We start from the raw sequence: 22,618 nt of genomic DNA on the forward strand, positions 1-22,618 counted from the left end.
CTTGAGTATGACCTGACAGAAGTGAGGAGACAAATCATGTAGGTAACTGGGGTGAAGGAAATTACAGGAAAAGCAAGCAGCAAGTGTAAAGGCCTTGCTGCAAAAGTATGCCTGGCATGCGTGAGCAATAACAAGAGCCCACTTTGGCTAGACCGAAAAAAATGAGGAGAAAATACATGCAGAATACATAGCCAGCCCCTTGTAGGTCATTACAGACTTTGACTTTTACTCAGAGTATGATGGGAGTCACTGGTAGCTTCTGAAGAGAGGAGTTATAGGAATTGATTTCCATTTTAATATAATCATCATAGAATGCTGTAATAAGAATAAACTGCCCAAATGTGGTATATTCATAGAATTAAGTACTATTCAACAATAAGGAAATGAAGTACTGATACAAGCTCCACTCTGGATGAACCTTCACAGCATTATATTAGATGAAAGAAGCCAGTCAACAAAGACCACATTGGTATGATTCCACTTAAATGAAATGTTCCAGAGTTGGCAAATTTATACAGACAAAAAGTAGATAAGTGATTGCTTAGGCCTGGGGTGCAGGGTGTCGGTAGGGAAATGGCATGAAGGTTGAGAGAAAATGAAGAGGGATTCCTCATATGTATGGAGACATTATTCTCCATCTATCTATATAAAAAAGACAATAAAGGATACCATGAATAATTATACATCAATAAATTGGACAACCTTGATGAAACAGACAACTTCTTATAAACACAATCAAAGCACTGTGGTACAACATAAGCATAGCTCTAAAAAATTACACATATTTATATGAGAGGTGTGTGTGTGTGTGTGTGTGTAATACAGAGACTTACAATAACTCCAGAAGGATAAATACCAAGGTGTTAAAAATGGTAATCTTTGGGTGAGTAGAAAGAAATCTGGGTATTTTTAGATACTTTCTTGTTGATTTTTTTTTCTTGCTGATCTTGAAGTTTTCAATATTTTTGTAATTGGCCTATACGGCTTTTTTTAAAAGAAGACAAAATAATGAAAAAAACTTCATTTAAAAAAACACCCAGAAAACTGTCTGCTGCTTAACCCAAGAAAAATTACATTTATGTAGAAAAAATGACTTCCTTTAAAGGAAGTCACCTAAATTGTCTTGCAAAACAAGTATGAGAACCATTGCCACACACCTTCTGGCTAGTTCCTCTGGCATTCTCTTCGGAACCAAGGCTTTGTCCAGTTCAATCTCCAACACAATGTAAGTCCCTGCTTCTACATATTGCTGCAAAGACATTTTTCTCTAATTTATTCTTTCCAGGAAAATACATATTCATGAAAAAATTTTAGTACTATAATGCTCACAATATAAATGAGAAAACTGTATATTTAACTATATATAGGGTGATTATGACTTAAAATATTTTTTAGATAGAAAAATAACTGGAAAGAAAGATAGTAATGGCGGTGGGGGGGGGGCCTTCCCTGGTGGTCCAGTGCTTAAGGATCCGACTGCCAATGCAGTGGACATAGGTTTGATCCCAGGTCTGGAATGATCCCACATGCAGAAGGGCAACTAAGCCCATGCACCATAATCACTGAGCCTGAGGACTGGAGCCAGTGTGCCTGGAGCCCTTACTACACAAGAGAAGCCTCTGCAAGGAGAAGCCTGCACCCCGCAGCAAAGAGCAACCCCAGCTTGCCCTAACTAGAGAAAGCCCCAAGCGCAGCCACAAGTAAATAAATAAATAAATATTTTAAAAAAATTGTGGCAGCGGTTATCTCTTGCAGAAAAAGGTTTTCAGTTTTACTCTTGAAAACATCTACCCCAGTTGAAGTCTTGTTTAATTTGTTCAACACTATTCTTAGAATTCTTTTAAGTGAGTGTCATTCTATCTTCTAGCAAACATCTTTCAGGAGTCTTGCAGCAATAATATCATAACCTTCTGACATTCCCACCCACACCCTCCTAAGTACTATCTATCAACGTCAACCTAGGACATTTCTACCTAGATTTTTGCCAGCATCCTAAATACATCAGGTCCAAAACTGAACTTATCATTCCCCTATAATAACCACTATCTTTATTTTTCTCTAATGATTCTGTCATCTTTCCAGAAAGTGAGGCTTGATACCCAAGTTAGCTTTAACTTTTATTCCTCAAATTTCATACCTTGCCTCTGCTGGTTTTTTACTTTCTTTACTGCAACCCTGTCCCTAGATTAAACTGTCATTAACACTCCTCTACTATAAGAAAAACCTATGCACTGACATCTGAATCCCCTACCACAACTTCAATCTCTTTTTTCCATATCCTGGCAAGAGTATTGCCCTGACACACTCATGAGGTATTATCTCCACATGACTTAAAAACTTAAATGTGCATCCCTAAGATAAGGCTTAACAGTCCCTCATCCTCCACAGAATGAAGCCCACACTTTTTTCAGCAAGCCTTTCAAAGCATTTCTAAACCCCACCTCAGTCTCCCTCTTCTTTATCACCTCCTTCTAGAGCCATTACTTTCTTTTCATTTCTCTGTATCATGGTGGTGGTGGTGGGTTAGTCGCTAAGTTGTATCCAACTCCTGCAACCCCATGGACTATAGCCTTCCAGGCTCCTCTGTCCATGGGATTCTCCAGGCAAGAATACTGGAGTGGGTTGTCATTTCTCTATATCATACACTGAATTAACATACCCTGAGTTCTGCTACCTTCTTTGTGTCTTGACTCAAGTTATTCTCTGATCCTGAAATTCTTCTCCTTCCGTCTCCATTGGCAGAGGGTTCCCTTTATCTTTCACTACTTAGCTTGGATGCCACCCCTTCCTGAAGACTTCTGAGACTGCCTCATCTGACTCCTGAGTTCACACAGCGCCTTCATTTGCACCTCTGCTACAGCAGTCTTCAAGTGTCTGTCTTACAGTTAGTTATATACCAGTCTGTTTTGCCCACCAAAGTGTTGAGTGTCCTGAGAGCATATGAATAAATGCTGTAGATGATAAGTATCTCTACATTCCTAATAGTGCTTAATAAGCATAATTAATGAGACATAATTTTTTAATGCTACTTCGGAAGGACCTCGAAATTAATCTGTTATCCACTCATTTTAGAGTCTCAACAAGACAAAGACATGATCTTACTCGAGTAAGCTAGTCATGGCAAATATGGGATGGTTACTCAGAAAATGAATTTTCCTGAGCATTTTCCACTATATGATACAATCCTGCTTAGAAAGGACTGATGGATTCAAACTTTATTTTTAAACTCTTCATGCATAGTTACCTGTCCTTCTGGATTGTTGCAAAGGGAGGGTTCAATTTCCAAAGGAGTATCTGAGCTCTGAGATTTTATACTAGGTACTTGCTGAAACAAAATAAGCACGCATCAAAAATTCAATTCTTAAACGGTCTCCACAACAGCAGGAGCAAGGAACATTGTGTTGCATCAAAACATCAATTAAACTGAAGCAATGCATCAAAAGAGAAATCAGTGCAAGCCTCTGGAAAGTAACAAAACCAGCAAAATCATCAACTTCTCGACAACCTACCACATCCCCAGGCCTAGGCTTTCCTTCCATATCCTTTTCTTTGACTGTTTTATCCTCTTTCAGGTTCTTAGAAACAACTGGTTTAGACACTGGAGAATTAATTCCTCCTACTTTATTATTCTGATTCAAACTATGGCCAGTATCCCGGAACAAGCTAAATAAACACTTGGTCTGAAAAGAAACGAACAAAAAATGTAATTACTCACAGGCAAATGAAACAAACTTAAAAAAAAAAAAAAACCTTTATATTTTTCTTATTGAGTTTTTAAAATTTTTACAAATGTTGTGTTGGTTTCTGCCACACAACAACACAAATTAGTCATAATTGTATATATGTCCCTTCCCTCCTTAGTCTCCCTCCTTTCCCACATCCCACCCCTCCAGGTCAGCACGAGCACCAGACTAGGCTCCTGCGCTACACAGCAACTTTTCCCCAGCTATCCCTCTCACCCGGATAGTGTGTGTATGTTGATGCTACTGTCCCCATTTGCCCCACTCTCTCCCTCCCCTGTGTTCACAAGACCATTCTCTACATTTGTGTCTCTTTTCCTTCCCTGCTGTTCATCAACATTATTTTTCTAGATTCCATATATATACATTAATATAGTATATTGTTTTTCTCTTTCTGACTTACTTCACTATGTATAATGGTGGAGAAACTTCTGAGCACATTATTCTTTAACATCATTTAGTTTTCCAGATCATTTTAGTATAGTACAATCAGAGATAAATAGAAGCTAAAAAGCTTAATTGCCTTGCCATAAGGGCATTCATAGAAAATTAGCTGCCTACCCTAGTTTTTTTTTTTTTCCTACCCTAGTTTTTAAACTAGTAAGAGAAATTTCACCCTTGCTTGTTTTGCTTTCTCATAACTTGGTATCAGAAAGTGTTTAAACTTTGACACATAATTTCAGACTGAGCAACAGAATTTATTTCTGTTCAAGAAATATTATCTATCTAAATACTACTGGCTTATCACTTATAATTGGAAGAATAGTGCAAGTTTAAAGTAAAACTATGCATGGGAAAATTCAAACTATAGATAAATAACTAGAAAAGGATCTTAAAATAATCTTTATAATTAAACAACAAAGATGAATCTAAACGTAATCTATGATAAGTGAAAGAAATAAGACTGCCCTCCCCCAAAAAAGAGGGGAGGAGTGGACAGAGGAGGGAGAGAAGGGTAACAGATGAGGGTAATGGAGATTTTCATTTCATGATTGTGGTGATAGTTTCACATATGCAAACCTACATTAGAAGTTTTACATTGTACACTTTAAATATATGCAATTTATATATATGTTTGATGCAGGATACAGGATGCTTGGGGCTGGTGCATGGGGATGATCCAGAGAGATGATATGGGGTGGGAGGGGGATCCATGTTTGGGAACTCATGTACACCCGTGGTGGATTCATGTCAATGTATGGCAAAACCAATACAGTATTGTAAAGTAAAATAAAGTAAAAATAAAAATTTTTTAAAAAGAGAAAAAAATAAATATATGCAATTTATATGTCAGCTATACCTTAATAAACCTGCTAAAAGATAGTAAGGCAATATTAAAGAAAAATTATGAATACTAAATACTACTCACAATCCTGCCACCTCTACCATAATTGCTGTATTTCATATATTCTAAGATGCAGATTTTTTTCAAATGTTAACATCTCTGGAAGAGAACATTTCATGTGAGTGGTATTACACAATATGCAGTCATCTGTGGCTCCTTTCACTCAGCATAACGTTTTTCAGGTTTGTCCATGTTACAGCATGTGTCAGTAGTTCATTCCTTTTTAAAAAGAGCTTTGTTGTTTTGTTGTCCATACAATTTACCCATTTACAGTACAATCAAAATTCCATGATTTTGGGGGGAAAAAAATCGCTTTCCAGCTCTAAACAGCATCTTCCTATGAGAATCTGTTTTTCTGCTTGGTTAAAACAGAATGAAGCACTTACAATTTTGGATCTTTTCTGTTTAGGCTACGGGGATGGTACTAAAGACTGCTAGCCCATGAATATTAAAAACGGAATTCACTGGGCAACATCTAAGCAAGCTCCAGAATGGAGCAGACGATCAATAAAGGTGAAATAAGGTTCCGTTTCAGCAGCAAGTTCAAAAGAGACAAAGAAATGGATTCTCCCAGTTTGCTCTGGAAAAATAAAGTTCAGTGATTTTGGCATATTCCATTAATTGTAGTTCCTTCCTTTTTACTGTTAAATAGCATTCCCTAGTACTCCTCGGAAGGAAAGTTATGACCAACCTAGAGCATGTTAAAAAGCAGAGACATTACTTTGTCAACAAAGGTCTGTCTAGTCAAAGCTATGGTTTTTCCAGCAGTCATGTATGGATGTGAGAGTTGGACTATAAAGAAAGCTGAGCGCTGAAGAACTGATGCTTTCGAATTATGGTGCTAGAGAAGACTCTTAAGAGTCCCTTGGACTGCAAGGAGATCCAACCAGTCCATCCTAAGGGAGATCAGTCCTGGGTGTTCATTGGAAGGACTGATGTTGAAGCTGAAACTCCAATACTTTGGCCACCTGATGCGAAGAGCTGACTCATTGGAAAAGACCTTGATGCTGGGAAAGATTGAGGGCAGGAGGAGAAGGGGACAACAGAGGATGAGATAGTTGGATGCCATCACCGACTCAATGGACGTGAGTTTGGGTGGACTCCAGGAGTTGTTGATGGACAAGGAGGCCTGTTGTGCTGCAATCCATGGGGTCTCAAACAGTTGGACACAACTGAGCGGCTGAACTGAACTGAACTGATTCCCTAGTGTAGATGTGCCACAGTTTGCTTATTGATTCACTAGTTGTGGGCATTTGGATTGCTGTGACATTTTAGCTATTATGAATAATGCTATCAACATACATATACATGTCTTTGTGAAAACTGCAGGTTTTCAGTTCTCTTGGTAGGTTCCTAGGAATGGCTACCCACTCCAGTATTCTTGCTTAGAGAAGTTCATGGACAGATCATGGGGTTGCAAAAAGTCGGAACACGACTGAGTGACTTTCACTTCACTTCACATGGTAAACCTGGGGAATCCCAGGTGGCTCAGCAGTAAAGAATCCACCTGCAGTGCAGGAGATATGGGTTCAATCCCTGGGTTCGGAAGATCCCCTGGAAGAGGAAATGGCAACCCACTCCAGTTTTCTTGCCAGGAAAATCCCATGGACAAAGGAGACTGGTGGGCTACAGTTCACAGGGGCGCAAAGACATGACTGAGCACACACATACACACATATGGTAAGTTTAATATAGATTATGTTTATATTTAATGCAGATTGTCTATATTAAAGTAATTCTGTTTATTTAACCAAGATTTTCTAAATAGTTGTTCTGCCAAGTATTAAGAGTAAAATATTGAAATTTCTAAATGTTAACTGCCAAATTGCCTATTACCTCTTTCAAATCTGTTGAGTTTGGCTTCATGCATAATGAGGTTCTATTGTTAGATGTACATACATTTATTAAACATGTATTATATATAATAATCTATAATTTATAAATCTTAGCTTCCTGATTAATTGACATGCCACGCTATATCTGTAATAATATTACTCATCTTGAAGTCTATTTTATCTGACATAAATATAGCCACTTAGCTCTGTTTCTATTTGCATAGTATATATTTTCCATCCTTTTACTTCAACTTATGTCTTTGAATCAAAATGTATTTGTTATAGATAGCATATCATCGAATCTTGATTTTTTATTGAAATATAGTTGATTTACAGTTGTTAGTTTCAGGTATACAGAAAAGTGACTCAGTTACATACATTTTTCAGATTATCTTACATTATCGGTTACTACAAGATATTGAAAACAATTCCTTGTGTTCTGAAGTAACTCCTTGTTGCTTATCTATTTTATGTACAGTAGTTTGTTAATCTCATACTCCTAATTTACCCCTCCCCTCACTTCCTTTCCCCTTTGGTAACAATAAGTTTATTTTCTAAATCTGAGTGTATTTATGTTTTGTATATAGATTCATTTGTATTATTTTTTAGATTCCACACATAAGTGATATCATATATTTGATTTCTCAAATCCCGACTTTTTAAAAAAATCCAATCTCATAACCTCTTCCCTTTCACTGGTGTGTTTAGACTACTCACATGTGTTATTATTAAAATATTTACATTTATATTTGACATTTTGCTATTTGTGTTCTATATATCTTATCTTTTTTGCTCCTCTGTTCCTCCTTTAAGTGCCTTCTTTTAATATTAAATAAATATATATTTTCTTTTATGCATGTGTATGGTGAGTGAGTGAGTGCTAAGTTGCTCAGTCATGTCCAACTCTTTGCGACCCTACCAACTATAGCCTGCCAGGCTCCTCTCTGTCCATGGGATTCTCCAGGCAAGAATACTGGAGTGGGTTGCCATGCCCTCCTCTAGGGGATCTTCCCATGCGTATGGTACCTACACACATACTTTTTTTAGTGGTTGCTTTAGAGATCACAATGCACATCTGAACTAATCACGATCTATTGCACATTGAGCCTAACTTAATTCTTGTAAAAATGGAAACTTTATTGTACTACAGCTCCATTCTATTCTCCATCCTTTATGCTACTATTATTGTATATAAGTTATATCTATATAATGTTTCAAAATGTGGTACTAGAGAAGATGTTTGAAAGTCCCATGGATAGTAAGGAGATCAAACCAGTCAATCCTAAAGGCAATCAACCCTGAATGTTCATTGGAATGACTGATGATGAAGCTGAAGCTCCAATACATTGGCCACCTGATGTGAAGAGCTGACTCATTGGAAAAGACCCTGATTGTGGAAAAGATTGAAGGCAGAAAGAGAAGGGGATGACAGAGGGTGAGATGGTTGGATGGCATCACTGACTCAATGGACATGAGTTTGAGCAAATTCCAGGAGAGGGTAAAGGACAGGGAAGCCAGGTGTGCTATAGTTCACGTGGTCGTAAAGAGTCAGACACAACTGAGTGACTTTCACTTTCAGAGTAAAGGGAGGAGGAGGTGGTTTAGAAGCAGATGTTGGTAAGAATGCCTCAAACTCCACAGTTTTTCATGCATTAATACTTCTCAGTTTGTTGATGTTTTGGTCAATTTCCAGAGTGCTGAAATGGCATTTTGTCAATATGCTGAGCTTTATAGTTGCTTCTAGGGGGAGAAAATTTGACTACCTTGTCACTCAGGCATAGCCAGAAGTGATTCCTCTCAAGTACTTTTCATATATTTAAAAAATTATGGTTATGTATTTATAAAAAGTTGTGATCACAGTAGATGTACTTTTACACCCTTTTTCATTTAACAGACTATCACATGTATCTGTTCATGTTTTTTAAGTTTTTCCTAAGAATAACTTGAATAATCTTCTTCACATGCATATAATAAAAGTAATAAATAAAAATGTCTGTGTGTCACCTATATCTCTAGTGCTTTATGTATTTTCTCTTTTAATATGTAAAACAATTATAGGAAACAAGTACTGTCTCCATTTTACTAATACATAAAATTGAGAGAAATTTAGTCACTTGCCGTAAGTCAGTAAATGGCAGCTAGTCTGGAAGTTCCAGAATTCAATCTAGAAACTGCCTGATATCAAAGCCTATAACCTTTTGATTATGATATACTGTTTCCCTCACCCAGAGCACCTTGAAATGACTGATAGGATAAAGTAGTTTATATTTTAGGAATAATAGTCATGATTCTGATACATATTCAAACATTTCCCCTTATTTTTTAGGTACATTGTAATTTGGTTTGTGGTGGTTTCTTCTATGTATGCTGCTGCTGCTGCTAAGTCACTTCAGTCGTGTCTGACTCTGTGCGACCCCATAGACGGCAGCCCAGCAGGCTCCCCCGTCCCTGGGACTCTCCAGGCAAGAACACTGGAGTGGGTTGCCATTTCCTTCTCCAATGCTAGAAAATGAAAAGTGAAAGTGAAGTCGCTCAGTTGTGTCCGACTCTTCGAGACCCCATGGACTGCAGCCTACCAGGCTCCTCCATCCATGGGATTTTCCAGGCAAGAGTACTGGAGTGGGTTGCCATTGCCTTCTCTGTCTTCTATGTATAGGAGATCTTTATTTTTTGGCAATCTAAATCTTTTATACCTTTCATTCTTCTCAAGCACAGGAAGTCTTCCCTTAATTCATATATTTAATTAATAGCCACTTCTGTATCTATAGACTTCACATTTAACTCACTTTAGTAAACTCACTAGGAATTTATCATGATCTATGCTATATGCAAAATTTTTGCTTCCTTTTATTTCCTAAGTATATACACTTCATTACTTTCTTTTCTTGCTGCACTGGGTCTTCACTTGTGCACTGAGCTTTATCTAATTGTGGAGCGTGGGGGCTGCTCTCTAGTTGAAGTGCCAAGCTTTGCACTATGGTGGCTTCTCTTGTTGCGGAGCCCAGGCTCTAGGCACGTAGGCTTCAATAGTTGTGATGCACGGACTTAGTTTCCCTGCAGCATATGAGACCTTCCCGAACCAAGGACTGAACCTGTGTCCCGTGTTGCAAGGTGGATTCTTTAACCACTGGACCACCAGGGAAGCCATAATGCTTATCTTTTTAATGGGTGCGGGTTCCACCATTTTTATTTACAATAATCTATTAATCCATCCTGTATTATTAGACATTTAATCTTAAGTTTAGTTTTGCTATTATTGATCCCCAAAAGTTTTCATGAATATAAGGCTTTTGATCCTATTATTTATTTCAGACACATCCCTATAAACCTGACTTCTGATTCAAAGGATACTTATATAGAGCTTATTATTCATTTGGTTTTCAAATAGAGATGATGGGTCTTTCATGACTCTGTTATTGAGTAATAGCTGTCCTAATAATGATGAAATAGTAATGTGTTTTTGTTATTGATTTTTATAAAGCTGCACTTTCTCCTAAGAAGCAACATGATAAAACTTATTTTTCTCTTAAATAATTTATATTTTAACATCTGAAAATTGCAAGAACCATATTATAGCTCATTAATCAGTACATGGATTTAAATTTTTGCATACTGAACACAATAGACTTCTTGCATTATTCTAAAGATTTTTATCTAACTTTATTGAGGTAAAATTGAAATATAGGCTTACTTTAGAGATACTGCAGGTTGGTCCCAGACTACATCAATAAAGCAAATATTGCAGTAGAGCAAGACATGGATTTTTTGGTTTCCCAATGCAAATAAAAGCTATGTTTACACTATACTGTAATCTATTAAGTGTACAATAGCAATGTCTCAAAAACCAATGTATAGATCTTAATTTTAAAATACTTCTTCACTTCTTCACTGAAAAAAAAGGCCAAAATGATTAGATTAGTAACAACACAGATCACTATAACAAATAAAACAGTAATGTTTGAAATACTTTTAGAATTAACAAAACGTGACAGAGAGACACAAAGTAAGCAAATGCGGCTGGAAAATATCACCCACAGACTTGATCATCTCAGGGTTACTAAAAATCTTCAATTTGTAAGAAGAAAATACAACATCTGTGAAGAATAATAAAGCAAAGTACAATAAAATAAGGTATGCCTATATAGGAGGCTTCCCCAGTGGCTCAGCGGGTAAAGAATCTGCCTGCCAATGCAAGAGACACAGGAGACATGGTTCGATTCCTGGGTTTGGAAGATCCCCTGGAGGAGGACAAGGCAACCCATTCCAGTATTTTTGCCTGGAGAAGTCCATGGACTGAGAAGCCTGGTGGGCTACAGTCCAAAGGGTCCCAAAGAGTCAGATCTGACTGAGTACTCATGCCTATATCAGTTCAGTTCAGTCGCTCAGTCGTGTCTGTCTCTTTGAGACCCCATGAACCACAGCACGCCAAGCCTCCCTGTTCATCAACAACTCCCGGACTCCACTCAAACCCATGTCCATTGAGTCGGTGATGCCATCTAACCATCTCATCCTCTGTTGTCCCCTTCTCCTCCTGCCCTCAATCTTTCCCACCATTACAGTCTTTTCAGATGAGTTAGCTCTTCACATCAGGTGGACAAAGTACTGGAGTTTCAGCTTCAGCATCAGTCCTTCCAATGAACACCCAGGACTGATCTCCTTTAGGATGGACTGGCTGGATCTCCTTGCAGTCTAAGGGACTCTCAAGAGTCTTCTCTAACACCACAGTTCAAAAGCATCAATTCTTTGGCATTCAGCTTTCTTTATAGTCCAACTCTCACATCCATACATGACTGCTGGAAAAACCATAGCCTTGACTAGACGGACCTTTGTTGGCAAAGTAATGTCTCCGCTTTTTAATATAAACTACATATTTAAAGTATATGATTTCATCAGTTAGAATAACCAATATTCTCATCCTCTCTAAATTTTTTCTCATATTTCTTTTGTAATCCATTCTTCCCTCTATCCCTGTTCCCAGGCAACCATTGATTTGCTTTCTACTTTCTGATAACTGTATTTCATTGGCATCATTCAGTATGCACCCTCTTTTGTCTGGTTTCTTTCATTTATCATAATACATTTGAGATTCATCCATGTTGCATATTTAATAGCTCATTCCTTTCTATTGCGAAATAGTATTCCATTGTATGGTTATACCACATAATTTGTTTTTCTGAATACCTATTGATAGAAATTTGGGTTGTTTCCAGTTTGGGGTTTTTGTTATCCTAAAGTTTTTAAGATTTAAGGGCGAAAGACTTCAAGGCTCTATATTTAACATCCCAGGGTATCAACTGTTTTCAAATATCAACTGCAAAGATGTGTGTGCTATAGATATAAGTAAACATATATAAGAATAAATTAGGATGATAACATCTATACTAATTTTTCTTACCTTTTCATAGACTGTACTATCTAGGTAAGGGTAAACATGAAAAGCTCCCCGAATCTTCTTTACACCTGGATACAGCAATGGCACCATATTAACATAAGCCACACCATGAAATGAAAACTGACCTTCATCATCAGTCTAAAGGAATAAAAACAGATAGCTGTTAGTGTTACAGAGTAATGTAGCATAAGGTCTGGAGCTCTGACTGAGCAGTGCAAAGACCTGACTTTAGGAACTAGCTATGCTACTTGATTTGAGCCAGTTATATAGACATTTTGGGTCTCTGCTTATTTATTTATAAGTGGGTTTAATAATATCATGATCACTGAGATAATATATATTAACGGTGTTAATTAACAGTAAAGATAGTAGTTTGATCAGCAAACACTCTAATAATGTATACTCAACCAAAGAGTCAATTTCTCCATGTTGCTTCTTAGGAAAAAATGAAACTTGGCCAAAAAACAATAACAACAATAACAAAAGCTTAAAAGAAATCAGACTGTGGCCTTAGCTTTAGTTCACAGGTTCATATAAATGAAAAGACCCTTACAAATCATCTGGACCAGTGATGACAAACAGGATTTAACTTATGCTTAAATTCTGATATTAGTGGAGGTGTTTTAGAATACTGTGTTGACAAAGATTCTACATCCTTATCTGGATTCAAAAGGATGGGTTCAAAAGGAAAGGATATTTTGATCGATCAGTATTATCTGCCATGGATGAAGGAGGATGAATGACAGTCTGCCATCATATATTTGTCAACCCTGCCCTCATCTAAATTCTCATTACATAGATGAAGAACATGTCAATAAATATACGTTAACATAATTCTTAATGGTTGTATGGTTTGCCATAGAAAACATTTACAAGGAAAAAATCAATTAAATGAAGGAAAACACATTTAATTTCTACAAGGTTAAAAGTAATCTCTTTGATTTTGCTGATTATAACAATATCTAAGGACTTCCCTGGTGGTACAATGGAGAAAACTCCACCTGCCACTGCAGGGACATGGATTTGATCCCTGGTCCAGGAAGAGTCCACATGCCATGGAGCAGTTAAGCCCATGAGCCACCAACTATTGAGCCCGTGTGCTGCAACTACTGAACCCCGTACACCTAGAGCCTGTGCTTCGCAAGGAGAAGCCCACAGCTACAGAGTAGCCCCCACTCACCACAACTAGAGAAAGCCCATGCTCAGCAACGAACATGCCGCATAACCAAAAAAAAAAGAAGAAAACAAGACAAGAACAATAATCAGAAATCAAACTTAAAGTCCTGTCTTCATAGGATAACATTATGTTGTTTTAGAAATCATATCCCTGATGAATATAAATTTCAAAATCCTCAACAAAATATCAGGAAACTAAATTCAACAATACATTAAAAGAATTGTACACTATGACCAACTGGGACTTAATACAGGGATATATGAATGGGTTCAGTTCAGTTCAGTTCAGTTGCTCAGTCGTGTCCGACTCTTTGCGACCCCATGGACTATAGCATGCCAGGCTTCCCTGTCTATCACCAACTCCTGGAGCTTAATATCCACAAATCAATCAATGCAATATACTACATTAACAAACTAAAGAATAAAAATCATATGATCTTCTTGACAGATGCAGAAAAAGCATTTGATAAAATTCAACATACATTTATGATTAAAAACCCTCAAGAGAGTGGGTATAAAGGAAATGCATCTCAACATCATATAGGCCATATATGACAAATCCAAAACCAACATCATCCTCAAAGGTAAGAAGCTGAAAGTATTTCCTCTGAGATCAAGAACAAGACAAGGATGCTCACTCTTACCACTTTTATTTAACATAGTATTAAAAGTCTTAGGCACAGCACTCAGAAAACAAAAAGAAAAAAAAGGAATACAAATTGGAAAGGAAGAAGTAATAAAGCTGCCACTGTTTGCAGACATGGTATTGTACATAGAAAATCCTAAAGATGCCATCCCTAAACTACTAGGACTAATAAATGAATTCAATAAATTTGCAGGATATAAAATCAATATCAGAAATTCACTGCATTTCTACATACTAAAATGAATTATCAGAAAGAATAAGAAAACACTCTCATTTAAAAATGCATCAAAAAAAAAACTATCTAGGAATAAATATAAGTAAGGTGGCAAAAGACCTGTACTCTGAAGAGTACAAGATACTAAGGAAAGAAACTGAAGACGACACAAACAAATGTAAAAATATACCATGCTTATGGATTGATGGAGTTAATATCGTTAGAATACTACTCTGCAGGCACTAAAGATTCAATGCAATTCCTGCCAAAATACTAAGGGCATTTTTCACAGAGCTAAAACAAATAATTCTAAAATTTGCCACAAAAGGAGGCTCTAAAGGCTCTAAAAGGAGCCACAAAAGACTCTGAATAACCAAAACAATCTCAAGAAAGAAGAATAAAGCTGACGATATCATGTTCCCTGATTTCAACTATACCACAAAGCTAGGGTAATAAAGACAGTATGGTACTGGCACAAAAACACACACATAGATCAGAAGAACAGAATGGAGAGTAAAGAAATAACACTCATATGGTCAATTAATTTATAACACAGAAAAGAAGGATACACCATGAAAAATACAGCCTCCTCAATAAATGGTGATGGGAAAACTTGACATGCAAAAGAATCAGCTGGCCTACTTTCTCAAAATGTATATAAGACTAAACTCAAAATGGATAAAAGACTTAAATGTAACACCTGAAACCATAAAACTTCTAGAGGGAAACAGAGGCAATACACTCTTTGACAGCAATATTTATTGGATAAGACTCCTCAGGCAAGGGAAACAAAAGTAAAAATAAATTGGACTTAAAAAAATAAATAAATAAATTGGACCATATTAATCTAAAAAGTTTTTACACAGGAAAAGAAACTACGAGCAAAACGAAAAGGCCATTTACTAAACGGGAGAAAATATTCGCAAACTATATATTCAAAATGGGGTTAATATCCAAAATGTACAAAGAACTCATACAACACAACATAATAATTTAAAAAAAAACCCCAAACAGCTGGATTTAAAAATGGGCAGAGGACGTTCATAGGCATTTTTCCAGAGAAGGCATACAGATGACCAACAGATATGTGAAAAGATGTTCAATATCAATAACCATCAGGGAAATGCAAATCAAAACCACAATGAAATATCATCTCACACCTGTAAGAAACCATGCACATGTACTCAGTTGTGTCCAACATTTTGCAACCCCATGGACTGTAGCTCACCAGGGTCCTCTGTCCACGGAATTGTCCAGGCAAGGAAACTAGAGTGGGTTGCCATTTCCTCCTCCAGAGGATCTTCCCGACCCAGGGATCGAACCTGTGTCTTCTGTCTTGGCAGGCAGATTCTTTACCAGTGAGCCATGTGGGAAGCCCCCTGTCAGAATGGCTGCCATCAAAAGACGATAAACACTGGCAAGGATGTGGAGAAAAGGGAAGTCTTTTCTCAGTACAACAATACAACAATGTACTGTTGATGGGATTATAAATTGGTGAGCTGTTATGGAAAACGCTAGGGAGGTTCCACAAAAAATTAAAAATATACCTGCCATCTGATCTAGCATTTTCACTTTGGTATATTTACCTGAAGAAAACAATATCATTAACTGGAAAAGAAAATATGTACTTCAATATTCATCACAGGATTATGTAAAATAGATATGGAAGTGACCTAAGTGTCTATCAATAGATAAAGAAAGGGCTTCCCTGGTGGCTCAATAGTAAAGAATCCATCAGACAAAGCAAGAGACATGGGTTCCATCCCTGGTACAGAAGATTCCACATGCCACGGGGCAACTAAGCCCACACACTCTAGAGCCCATGCTCTGCAACAAGCAGAGCAATGAGAAGCTGGTGCGCTTCCGCTAGAGTGTAGTATCCACACACCGCAGCCAGAGAAATGCCCCTGTACAACGAAGACCCAGCAAAGCCAAAAATAGATACATAACTTTATCTAAACAGACAAAAGACAAAGATGTGGCATATACGTGTGTGTGTATATGTATACACACACATACACACCTACATATACAATGGAATATTACTCAGCCATAAAAAAAGAAATCTTGCCATTTGTGACAACATGGATGGATCTAGAAAGTATTATGCTAAGTGAAATAAGTCAGACACAGAAAGACAAATACCACATCATCTCACTTGTATGTGGAATCAAAAAGAAAGAATAAAACAAAACAAAAACAGAGAAAAACGGGTAGTTGCCCGAAGGGAGCGGTCATTCAGTGGGTGAGAGGAAACAACTGAAGGAGATTAAGAGGTCCACACAACCAGTTATGTAATATATGTCACAGAGATATACTGTAATAATATACAACATAAGGAATGTGGTCAATATTACTGTAATAACTTTACACGGGGACAGATGGTACTATACTTATCATGGTGAACACTTCATAATGTATGGAAGTGTCAAATCATTATGCAGTACACCTGAAAAGCTAACAATATTGTGCAACAACTATATTTCAACTTTTTTAAAAAAAGGTCTTCTGCAGTAGACATTGATTGACCTACTTCCTGTGGTTTCCCTTTCAGCAGGATAGGAAGCAACTGTTGGCATCATCAGTGGGATGAATTAGAAACAGAGTCACTCGGACAAATGCATTTCTTTTTATCATAAACAAACAAAAAACAGTAGAGAACTTGTTCCAGGCTCATCGAAGCTATATCTTTTCAGAATAGTAGCACATCTATGAAAATTAGCAGGCTAAAACATTTTAAGTAGGTCAGTCTAAAATAAATTTGGGAAGATGTATTAGGTTGAACCGTACAGCCAATATTTAGCTACTTTTGGTGTATTCAAAGGCTATTTCATAGTTTTACTTGTGGTAAAACTATAACAAAGGGCTAAAGGGAAACAGGATATCTGAGAATAAAGCCTAAATAATTTTTAGTGGACAACAGGGAACTAGGGTTACCAGTCATTCTGATTTGCCAGGAACGAGGAGTTTCCTGACACAGGAGACTTGCAGCACTAAAACTGGGAAATTATTAATATTAAGCAAATTAGGATGAGCTGGCTACCCTAGGGAACAGCCACACAGTTCACAGTTTCCTTTGGTATCAGAATCAGAAGCAGAGTAACAGGCTGGGTCTGACACAGCATTTCTTCTACAAATATTTTTTAAGTGAACAAATTTACCTTTTCAAATTTAGCAGATTTCCCTTTGGGCACAGCAACCAGAGGAACCCTCGTGATCTCTACAGGCCAAAATCGGCAATCAGCAATTCGCTTCTGAAAACTGCAAATTAAGAATCAGCCCATTAGCATTATATGCAAAAAGGAGATTAGTATAATTAAGGTTAAAATGAAGTATCTTGCTCTTTAAAAGCAATGGAATACTTATATGCAAAAATTCTTATTCGGTATGTGAACTTTTAAAATCTTCTCATAGTTATAAAATTCCAAAAATAATTATCCTATATTGCTAGGAAAAGCAAATTGTAGTTTTTGAGAGCAGTTTGACAATATAAATCAAAAGTCTTTAAAATGTTCATAGTCCTTGACCCAGAAATTCTACTTCTAGCAATTAATTCTAAAGAAATAATCAAACAAGTCTGCACAAAGTACAAAATACATTTATTTCTACTGTGAAAGTAATCACAGTAGGATTTCCAGTGTCACCTTGGACACATAAAGAGCTTGAAAGCTGTCATTCTTGTCTTTACAACAAGAAAAAAGCTGTTCAAATAAAAAAATCAATGACTTCTTAGATCCACCTAAGAATTAAGTTCATATGGCAAATCACCACCTTGAAAAATAGAGAAACAAGCAAGTACAGAGAAGCATAGCTAAGATTAGCTTACAGGCATCAGAAGCCACTAGAGCCAGTTTAACTGGTAGAAACACTTTAAAGATAATTGTGAAAAACTGCTGGACACAGAATGAACTAACCAGAGAGTTAAAAACTCCTGGGTGCCCACTCTTAGGGAGTCTCCACACCTTCTTAGGGTTTAAATCAAGGAGCTCCATCAGATTCTTATGGTGAAAACAGGAGAAAAATTGTCTTAGCAAGAAAGAAGGGAAAAGTAACTGTATTAAAATATGTCCAGAGTGTTCTCTGTAATAAAGGCCTGCTCTGTAAGGGAAACTACTTCATCAGAGTTTTATTTGACCCAGGGAAAGGGCAATGAGACAACTCTAGCCCTATTTAGCCTTCCTTTCTCACGTGAGAAGAGGAAGAAAAAAAGACACACTTATGAAGTTACAACCTCGGGACTCAAACTCATTGAAATACTGAGATTTAATAATAGGATTATAGAAAACTTCCTTTCCCCAACACTTTACCACCATTCAACAGGATCCAGTATAATAACAGTGAATTATAACTGAGAATCTGCAAAACACATACCCTATTTGGGAAAAAGCTCTGAGCAAATCCAAAGACAACAGGGAAGGAGTAAGAGGACACTGAAGCCTCTAGCACTTAAAGCTATAGTAAGTATTAAATACAGCCTACCTCCCAACCCAGTTAACATGAAACCTCACATTGAAAAACCCAATCATCACATTTCTTATTATCCAAAACATAATGTCCAGCCTTCAAAGGAAAAAAACTACAAGAAATGCTAAAAGGCAAGAAAAATGCCATCTGAAGAGGCAGAGCTATCATATGAACTAGACTCAGATATGACACAGATTTTGAAATTATCAGGTAGATAATTTAAAATAATTGATTAATATGATAAGGACTCTAATGGAATAAGTAGAAAACTCGTAAGAACAGATGGGTAATATAAGTAGAGAGATGGAAGTTCTAAGAAAGAATCAAAAGGAAACGGCGGAAAGCAAAAACACTAACAAAAAAGAAAAATTAATTTGATGGGCTTGTCAACAGACTGGACATAACTGAGGGAAAAAATCTGTGATCTTGAAGCTACTGAGCCAATAAAAATTTTCCAAACTGAAACAGAAAGGAGAAAAAAAAATTTCAATCACAAAAGAATATCTAAGAACTGTGGGACAATTACAGAAGGTATCTAGGAATACCAGAAGGGGCAAAAAAATGAGAAAGGAGCAGAAGAAATATTTGAAGTCACAATGGCTGCAAATTTTACCAAATTAATGACAGATACCACAGATCTAGAAAGCTGAGGGCACCAAGCATAATAAATAAATATATATATATATAAAATCTACACCTAGGTATATCATATTCAAATTGTAGAAAGCCAAACAGAAAGAAAATCTTGAAGTCAGAGGAAAAAAAAACTTACCTATAGAGGAATAAGGATAAGAATTATCTTGGATTTCCTTTCAGAAATCATGCAAGCAAGAAGAGAATGATGTGTAATACTTACAGTTCTGAAAGAAACCAACTACCAACTTAGAATTCTATATCTACTGGAATTATCCTTCAAAGATGAAGGAAAAATAGACTTTTAGTCAAACAAAAATGGAAACAAGTTGTGGCCAGTAAACCTGTGATGCATGAAGTGCTAAAAGTCTTCACAGAAAAAGATATGAGATGGGTCGGAAATGTGGATCCATAAGACAAGAAGAGAATAAGAATGAAACAGATTTAGGTAAAAGAAATCTAAATTTTTTCTTACTTTTAATTAGTCAAATAGATAACTGTTCAAAGTAATAATAGCAACAATACATCCTTAATGAAGTATCAGCAAATCAAATCTAACAATGCACATTTATATTATACACTACGATCACACTGGGTATATAGGAACTCTGGAATATGTGATCAATTTTTTCATAATTCTAAAACTGTTCTAAAAATATCCTATTAATTTAAAAATGTATTTATTTTCATTCAGATAATACATATATTGATAATCCTTTATGTCTCACTTCTCCCTAATCACTAGGTCACTGTGACCAGAGATTGACAGTTAACCACACAAAACTGTGTCATGTTCTGCTTTAGTAAATAAATCCTGATCTGGTACGGGTGACAATGTGTCCAACAAAACCACTCTTTCCTAAGTCTCTTTTTCTTTGAGAGACGGGCAGCGAGATGAAAGAAGGTTCTACAAAAAGGGCTAATACAGCCAGCATGTGTCCTTTTTTAATCCATGAGCAGTTGCCTCTTCCAACTTTCTGCCAGGAATGTGACAGTGCAGGCTAGAGATCCAAAAAGCCATCTTGAACCACGAGATAACCTTGTGTATGGAATGCACACGTTAAAGAAGGTAGAGCAAAGAGAAAGAGCCTGCATACCTAATAGTACTGTAGAGCCACCATACATACTAGGTCTGACCTTCTTTTATATGAAGGAGAAGAATCCACCATGGTTAAACCACCATCACTGGAAGCCTGCTATTAGCAGATGTGGTAGAGAAGAGAATCTCAGATCACCTTAACTCAACTGTAAATAAAAGTACAGTAAAACATTTCTTCCCACAGTCTCTATGGGTTAGACATACTCCCTCCCTCTTCCTACCTGACCACTGCAGGAGGATCAAGGTAGCAGCGACTTTCCAAGTCCCAAGTAATCCTTTTCTTCATGCATTCTGCTTGGTTCCTAAATTCCCTATCCTAGAAAATCATAAGACAGAGACTTTTATTCTCTCAGTATGGCATGGTTGCCTCCAGCTCCCTCAGAGGGCATTCTTTTAATGGATTTGATCATAATAGTTTTACTACTGCTACTATTACTACTCTAAGTATGACTACTACTAAAAACACTAACACCATCTTAAAGTTTTGAGTACTTTACTATTAATAAAGTACACAGAATAAATTACTTATATTATCCTTTTATCAATCCAATACTAACTGCCAAATATTCATTCACGTAACCTCAATCAGTGATTCTCAACCCTGGATGCATATTAGAATTATCTGGAAGCTTTCAAAAACAAAAAATCAAAACTTGGGCATTGGTATTACTTTAAAAGTTAATTCTTATACAATTGATCTGGTTAGAGTTTGGCCACTGTTGTTTTAAAAGCTTTCCACGTGACTATGATGAGCAACCAAGGTTGAGAACTAGTTACTCAAACTAAAATGGAACATAAAATCTAAATATCTAAAATAAAATATCTGATCTAGGTGAAAATATTAATAAAAGTAAAGCATGAATTTTTAGTAATCACAATGATGAGAAAAGACACTACACAATATTTTAAAAATACTGCTAGCCTTATCTCTGGGCTTCCCAAGCGGCTCTATTTAAAATATTTAGAATCAGACGCTAAAGTAATTCAACCACTCACTATAAAATTACTTCATCAAATGTTTCCACTAATGATTAGGTTTGTTCAAGACACATTTGCAAATGTGTTTACAGAATTTCCTATGCCCTTGATAAACATACGTTGTAGAAAAATATGAAGGAAGGAACAGAGGGAGAGAGGGAAGGAGGGAAGGAAGGAAGAACCAAAGGAATAATTTCAACAACTTAAATGTCCACCAACAGGAGACTAATTAAGCAAATTAAAGGATGTTCATACCATTTCATATTATACAGCAAGTACCAATAAAGAAAAAGGATGAGAATGCTCTTCGTATACTTAGGTAGGAAAAATCTCCACCATATACTATAAAGCAAAAAAAAACAAGTTGCAGAAGTATGTGAGTATGTCACCATTTGTGGAAAAAAATGACAAGGAAAGAATACATGTAGGTATTTGTGTGTGTGAATATGTGAAGAAAAAACATATTTTCTGTGCTTCCAATGTGATTAAGCACTTTATATGATACTCAGTTAAAAATAAACAAACACTTCACACTTGAAATAAAGCAAAAATAGCACAGTCTTCCTGACAGGTTCTAGTTCTGAAAACAGCAAGACTTTGAATACTTTCTGTAAATCCAGACTCCCTAAAGAAAAACAGTTTGATCCCTGGCTTTTACTATGTCGATGTCTATAAGCCAGTCTTTCCGAAATCAGACTCCCTTGCGCCCTTTGTGAGGAATCTTTAGGAAACTTTACTTTTCTAAACATTTTTGCTTCTGCGTCTTCCTTTGACTATGTACTTTTGCTTTATTTATATTCATAAAAAAAGTATCTGAAAGGGAACACAAGAAACTATAGTGAAGGTTAACTATCAGGGTGATGATCGAGGAAGGAATTAGGAAGAAGAGGCAAGGAAGAGCAGGGAGACTGTAACTGCCTCTCTCTTCATGCTTTTTCAACTTGCGACTATATTATAACCTACTCATAAATAAATAAATTGCAAATGAGATAAACAGTAAAATATGAATTAAATCAATTATTTTGGTTGTTGGACTTGTCAGGAAATATTTTAATCAGATTTTTATAGATAATTGTTTTGACATAACTGTTTTAAA

The 22,618-nt window shown here is 36.4% G+C and overlaps 1 protein-coding gene across 11 annotated transcripts in view; it reads right to left on the reverse strand.

Moving 5' to 3' along the window:
* CFAP70 (cilia and flagella associated protein 70) overlaps positions 1 to 22,618 on the reverse strand; it is an 83,144-nt gene that overhangs the window by 42,982 nt on the left and 17,544 nt on the right. For all 11 annotated transcript variants that reach the window (XM_060406649.1, XM_060406650.1, XM_042240989.2 and 8 more), the window contains 6 exons: positions 20,766 to 20,860; positions 17,510 to 17,609; positions 12,316 to 12,450; positions 3,510 to 3,680; positions 3,245 to 3,325; positions 1,158 to 1,249 (listed from right to left, as the gene is read on the reverse strand). In XM_060406649.1, the coding sequence (XP_060262632.1) occupies positions 1,158 to 1,249; positions 3,245 to 3,325; positions 3,510 to 3,680; positions 12,316 to 12,450; positions 17,510 to 17,609; positions 20,766 to 20,860 (674 nt within the window). The remainder of the gene's footprint in view (positions 1 to 1,157; positions 1,250 to 3,244; positions 3,326 to 3,509; positions 3,681 to 12,315; positions 12,451 to 17,509; positions 17,610 to 20,765; positions 20,861 to 22,618) is intronic.

Source organism: Ovis aries, chromosome 25 (assembly GCF_016772045.2).
Source record: "Ovis aries strain OAR_USU_Benz2616 breed Rambouillet chromosome 25, ARS-UI_Ramb_v3.0, whole genome shotgun sequence".
Lineage (NCBI taxonomy): Eukaryota > Metazoa > Chordata > Mammalia > Artiodactyla > Bovidae > Ovis > Ovis aries.